General features: G+C 32.0%; 1 protein-coding gene across 3 annotated transcripts; it reads right to left on the bottom strand.

Moving 5' to 3' along the window:
- Positions 1-197: 197 nt before the first annotated feature.
- Positions 198-6,118, bottom strand: LOC117204062 (methyltransferase-like protein 7A). Of its 3 annotated transcripts, none has more exons than XR_004487006.1 (4): positions 5,620-6,118; positions 3,063-3,322; positions 689-1,553; positions 198-571 (listed from the first exon to the last, which is right to left on the bottom strand). XR_004487006.1 is itself a non-coding variant. In XM_033441079.1 (3 exons), exons 1-3 carry the CDS (start codon positions 5,894-5,896, stop codon positions 1,293-1,295), a joined length of 798 nt encoding a protein of 265 aa, XP_033296970.1. In that variant the 5' UTR covers positions 5,897-6,118; the 3' UTR covers positions 198-1,292. The 3 variants fall into 3 exon arrangements, 1 of the variants encoding a protein (XP_033296970.1); XR_004487007.1 differs by having other exon boundaries at positions 198-408; XM_033441079.1 differs by having other exon boundaries at positions 198-1,553.
- Between the last annotated feature and the right edge of the window lie 569 nt (positions 6,119-6,687).

Here is a 6,687-nt window from a genome sequence, read left to right as displayed (position 1 = left end):
ATTGTCCCCAAACAGCAACAGTTCCATTTGTTTGATTACTTTTTGGTATCCTCTTTTTATAAAAAAGTCATCAATATCGTATACTAGTAAGGAATATAGAGTCGTGCTCAATGAGTCTTCCACGAGTCTGAGACATGCATCTCCTTTATTCTCATTCCACCCGCTGTCTTGACCCTCATCATTGCTTTTTCATACTATTTTTTTTATCAGCCTTATCATTCGTGAACTCAAGCCCATGTCAAATAACTTTTTCCATAATACTGAGTTCACGACTGAGTCGAATGCTCTTCGAAAATCTATGAATGTTGTCGGTAATTTTCCTTTTTATCTTTTACTTTCACTGTTATCTTGATGTTCAGTACAAACAGGTTTAATACAGACTCGTATAATCTGTCTTCGCTTCAGAACCTGATCAACAAATTCCGAAAGAATTTTAGTTTCCTTATACGAATTAGTGATCCTCCAATTTGTCAACATTTATGTATACATATGTCTTTAGAATTGTAAATATCAGAGAAATACCTCTGCAGCTCTTAGAGTCCAATTGGTTGCCATTTTTCTATAGCAATGTCTGCTCGAATTTACATCATTTTTTACATGTTATTAAATTTTTTTAGTAATTGCATTTCACGTTTAGAAGCAGTTCTTTATAAAACTCTATTTGTATTCTATCTGAATAATTTCTAACCTGGATTTTTGGCGTCAACATATTTGGCGGTGTCGATGATTCCTATGGAATTGTCCTATTGGATTCCTCAGTCTTGCTTATCCCTATTTACGTTGCTTGGTTTCTTATATCGATAAATCGCTGTTGACCTTGAATTTTTGTATCGCGTAACACTGGTCCCGAAGAACAAAAGTCTCAAAGGAATCCGAGGAATCTCTTGCAAATGGGTTGCGTTCTCTTGGAAAATGATCTTAAATTTCCATTCGCTCTTACATCGATGTTATTTATATTTCGAAATCAGATGGGAAGAGAGTAATTTCATATTAGGAAACAGGAAATTACAAAGTTACTTACTGTAAGAAGAAACCTTTACGACGTATTTATACGTGGAGGACATATTGTAGAAGTTATACTTCGTAAATGAATAACACTTTATTTGTGAATTAATTGACATTATAAATATGTAAGTACACTTGCTTGAATACAGCGTACTTCCACATGATAATCTCATTTTAGCAATTAATTCTACCTTTGTTTCCATACATTGTCAGTTTGTTAATATATGCATACATGTATTTTTTATATATATAAATGTTTGTAATTTTTTTCGTTTTGTTAAGCTTAACTATCGAATCGCTACGCCCAATATATGTTGCCTCGAAAGAATCAAATGAAAAGGGTGGGATACGTAACCGTCAAGAGTAAATATATCCCATGTAACATGATGGAAACCAACATCTTTAATATTCACAATAGGATCGATATCCAGGTGGCAACCTCCAAAAAGCGATGGCCATATTTTTGTTTGTGATAACACTTTTTGCAACCATCGTACAAACGTTCCTTCATTCTCAGGTACATGTTCTATAAATAAATATTGACCACCCTGTAACAAAGAACAGAACAAGTTAGATAAAATCTTTATACATATATATATATATATATGTATATATTTATCTATTTGAATAAAATATCTGCTGATAATATTAAATTGCATTTTTGTATTTAACTATGTATACAAAATTGAATTATAGTAATAGATATATATATATGTATAGAAAGACGAAGAAAAGTATGATTGAAAAATAATAAGTAGATTTTTATGTATTTAATGCACATAATATGCGAAAATACATGAAATAGCTAACATGCAATATTTACTCTTCACATAAGTACGATATTTACCCTTTATAATATTTAATGGATAATTCGAAAATTATGATATAAATATTTGCAAGCATTTGTTATATTGTTTACACCAGAAGTTTGAAGATTAAGTAACAACGCTATTTATTCCACTAACATAATTTTGTTATATTGGCGCAAAGATTTATAGATAGTTCAAGTTAAAGATATTTATATTCCTGTAAAATCGAAAGCCTTCATAATTCAAATTATTATTAAAGCACAGACATGTTCTTATGGTTTTTGTCCGAAAAATTAATACGAAGAGAATGTAATAATAATTTTGATAAAAGCATTTGTCTTCCATTTCGGATTATTTATTAAATATATAACGTATGGATGTCGTTGCGAAAAAAGAAATGCTGTCTTTCAAAACGATAAGATTATCGATATATTTTTTAATTCCGCCTATTAACCAAGCACTTTTGCTGAATATATTGGGTAAGGCAAGATCTATAGATTTTAGGTCAAACGATGCCTTTTTAATTCAGTGGCAATCCGGTTTGTACGATTTCGCGTTATCACGAAGTAGAAATCACTCGAAGATGATGGTCGGAGTCACTTTAAATTATACGACAAGATATTTTTACATTTGTGTCGTATTTTTATCCAGACACGTTTTCGATACTCGTCTTCGATCGTCTAAAGTCGTTTAAAACGAGATACGCCGTTCGATTTGAAACTACCATTTCTAAGCCTTCTGGACAAATCGTGAAATTTGTTTTCATACTTCTGTCAAGTTATTTCGGTTGCTTAGGTCATGGATTTTTCACGATGAGTATAATGAAATGTACGATGGCGAATATGTAATCTATTATTTATAATTATGTACATGGTTGATCATATCTAATCGCAAGCTACTATATATATATATATGTATAATTTCTGAAATTTAAATTTCTTAATCTTACTAACAAATAAAATATTAAATAAACGAATATCATTAGCATTATTTAAACTTTACCACGAGAATTTATCTATGTATACACGTGTGTATACATAATATATACATGTTAATTGTTAATAATTATTAGCTTGGTTCTCATTGATTGTAATACATAGGAATATTAATATCTTTTAAGTTAAATTACGACATGGCGTATATTGAAAGCCTTCGATTAATATGTCAATCAAATTTAGTACGTACCATATATATAGTATATATATAGTATAGTATAATATAGTATAATTTGATTAATTATTATTTTACCGGCGTTAATACCCTGTGGATCTCTCGAAGCGTCGACTGCAACGATTTCACCGAGCATAACGATCTTGTTGTCACAACTACGTCTACATATCCAGTGGGTATCTCTTTCAAACAACTACCATCGCCAACTATTAGACGTTCGATAATGATATGAGAGAATTGCCAGGAACGATTCCCGTTTATCAAATATTCTGGTAGTTTTAGATTTCGGTCGACTCCGATCAAGTGCGTACTGTCCGAGTAAAATTGTATATTTTCACCTGTAACATTTAAACTTAATGCATGTATATCCACGTTACTTTGATACTTATTTTTATAAAACAGAATTGCGTAGATATGTGTATAATATCTTAGAGGAATAATCTAATCAACTTTAACTTTGGTATAGTTGAGTCATGTTACGTTCATACCTATGCATACTGAATTATACAACAAGAAACGAATTAACCTAAAGCGATAACGTGATCCTATCAGCTGCCGAATATTAATCGTCGATGGTCTTTTGCATTTTGCTAGGACATTCGGAAATACATATTGTGACATTTGAATAAAGAGAGTAAATATTATAAGGCAGACACGATTTTCACAGAAACTTTTGTATCGGTATTTTGTATCGTTTAACAATAAAAGCGTCTAACAAAAAAATACCGTTGCATTTCAATGTTACTGATAAAAGAGTTTCCTGTCGCAAATTATACTTGTGTAATTTATGACTACAGCTATACTATGTGACATAATCGACGCTCATCAAAACATTTGTAGGATACAAGTTCTACGATTGTAATGTCATTAAATATTCAATATATTAATATAGAAATAACATAAGACGATATTGTCTATCCTCTGTGAAAAGATACAGTTACTTCGTAACATCAAGTATATTGTAATTTTGTCCTGCTTTACGTTGATATCGTGTATCGAAGAAGTGTAGTTTATGTGTGTTTTTATTCATTTTTAAATTACATATTAGATTTATATCTAATCTTTTTTATTCAAAATTAATTTTATCGCCTTTTATCGAATTATTTTTTGCAAGTCATTTTTGGTTATTTAAAATCTCCTTTTTTAAATATAATTAATTCCTTTATTTAAGTTTGCTATAGAGAATCAATTAGGTCTCGATTTATTCCCAATATTTCGAGAGCGAAATTAGCATAAGATCGTATCACGTATGTATGCATATACAGGTTGGTTGGTAACTGGTGGTACAAGCGGAAAGGGGGTGATTCTACGCCTAAAAAGAAGTCGAAAATATAGAATAAAAGTTTTTCGTTCGAGGCTTTGTTTTCGAGAAAATCGACTTTGAATTTTCGCTCGGTACGCGTGCGATATAACGGATTATAACGGATCTCACGTTGTTTCGATGAAAAAATTAAAAAAAAAAAAAAATTAAGCTAGTCATCTTTTCCATTTATTTAGCAAGTTACTAACTTGAAGTCGAAAATATAGAATAAAAATTTTTTGTTTTTTTAATTTTTCCATCGGGACAACGATCTACAGTGAGATCCGTTATAACGTACCGCACGCGTACCGAGCGAAAGTTCAAAGTCGATTTTCTCGAAAACAAAGCCTCGAACGAACAATCTTTATTCTATATTTTCGACTCGTTTTTTCGCGTAGAATCACCCCCTTTCCGCTTGTACCACCAGTTACCAACCACCCTGTATGTACGTGTGCTTATAGCGAAGTAACAGAAGTGCGCTTTCGATACAACGGATAAAGCTTAGACAGCGCGTATATGGAAGAATAAGAATTATATCGAATAACGAAGTATCTTTGTCTCTTATAATTTATAATTTATATTTAACGGTACAATGATACGTAGATGCAAAGTCGTCGAAATAATAATACGTATACTCCTTATCATTTTATTACTCGTTACCATTTCTGCTGCATACAACGATCTTTTATCGCACGAAATTATAATTAGTAATACGCTTTTAATACGCGATTTATTATTCAAATATTTTTGTTCTTCCTTTTATTATCTTAAATTTGACCCACTTGCGAGGAACAATATCTTCAAGTCTTTACGCTTAATGCTTGATGTTTAATATCGACGCTCGATGCTCGTAGTGTATATTCATTTAATTATTCTAAGTCGTAAATATCGTAATGTAGCTGTGTTACATACGTATCCAAAATATCACGGATAATACGAGCGGTATAAAGACAAAAATTCCAAACAACTTTCCAACTGTCCATTTGCATTTTTGGAAGGAAAAATTGAAACGAGTTCTATGTGTGTTACGATATAAACCGCTGGCACAAATAAAAAATAATTGCTCGAGGAGTAAGTCTTCTCTACTTTCGGTAAGATTTAAACGTACCACGATTAAAGACGTCGTTTAATTTCGATAATTCATCCGGTAATAATAAATTAATATCTTTAATATTAAGCTCAGTTTCGTAAACAGGAATAAAAAGTTAATCACGGAAAAATCTCAGTGTATTATCGCGTACCAATTAATCACGAGGCAAAATACGTATTTAAGTAGGATCTCAGTTGAACATTACGATATTAACCGTTAATAATGTACGTACATGGAATGCACACCCGTTTTAACGCCAATCTCAAGCAGACGTATGCAACCCATGGATCGTAATACTTTGTCGCTTGAAACAATGTACTGTAACGACTTGAATAAATGCTTCTTATAAGGTACCATGAGTTCGGCACACTCCACTTCGAATCCGGTTAAGTGAACCTTGTAAACGTACTGTCTCAAATTTGGCCATTTTCGCAATATCGAAATCACCATGGTAAGAAAAATAAGCATTAACAATCCATAACTTGTAATCACGTCGCGCATCCACAAATCCTTACTGCTCATCTTTTGTTCTTTGTGGCCTACACTCGTGGAAAACTTCTTAAATATTTTCGTAACGTGTATCTTGCTGACTGAACCAACCGACTAAGTAAGAAGACCGAGCGGCGACACTTTCTAAGTTTCAATGATCGGCTTTGCTTGTTTCGCGCTTCTTATGTAAACCTCTTGCACTGATTTCGAATATGTTTTATAAGACATGCGAGTGTACATTAGTAGGCGAGTACACTTTAACACGGCCAGTGTTCGCTGAAACGAATATTGTTGGCTAATCATACACGATAAGATAAGTATTACTGCCATATTTTCTGAATGAGTACTACTTCATTATAATAAGTTCTATTTTAAAGAACGTAGTTAACCGGTCATTAGATTTTGCACTAAATAATACCAACATTCCTACGCATGACAAACAATTATTATTATATCAGCTTTAGGAAAATATTCTCTGCTTTCCATTTTATTTGTACTATTTCGTTGGCTCAAATCTACACGGTACGCTGTTTAGTGTTCTTTGATGCGTTTACAACGTTAACGTGTAATTTATACGAAACAAAATAGACAAACTCGAAGATGGTAATCCGCTGAGGGTAAGCCACCCACATGTTGTTTGGCAATTAAGCTAGAAAAATTTACCGAATGTTCAGCTGGACAAATTGTAAAGTACAAATTAAATAATAATAATAAAAAGAAATTTAATTTATATTCTATAGTTACGCATAGATTGCTGCTACATGTTTCGAAATGTGCATAATGTGCACGATGAAAAAAGATCGCCACGAAGGTTATTTCAATAT

This window comes from Bombus bifarius, unplaced genomic scaffold (assembly GCF_011952205.1).
Source record: "Bombus bifarius isolate JDL3187 unplaced genomic scaffold, Bbif_JDL3187 scf7180000007977, whole genome shotgun sequence".
Classification (NCBI taxonomy): domain Eukaryota; kingdom Metazoa; phylum Arthropoda; class Insecta; order Hymenoptera; family Apidae; genus Bombus; species Bombus bifarius.
The sequence above is the reverse complement of the archived record's forward strand: the minus strand, read 5'-3'. Positions and strand labels throughout refer to the sequence as shown.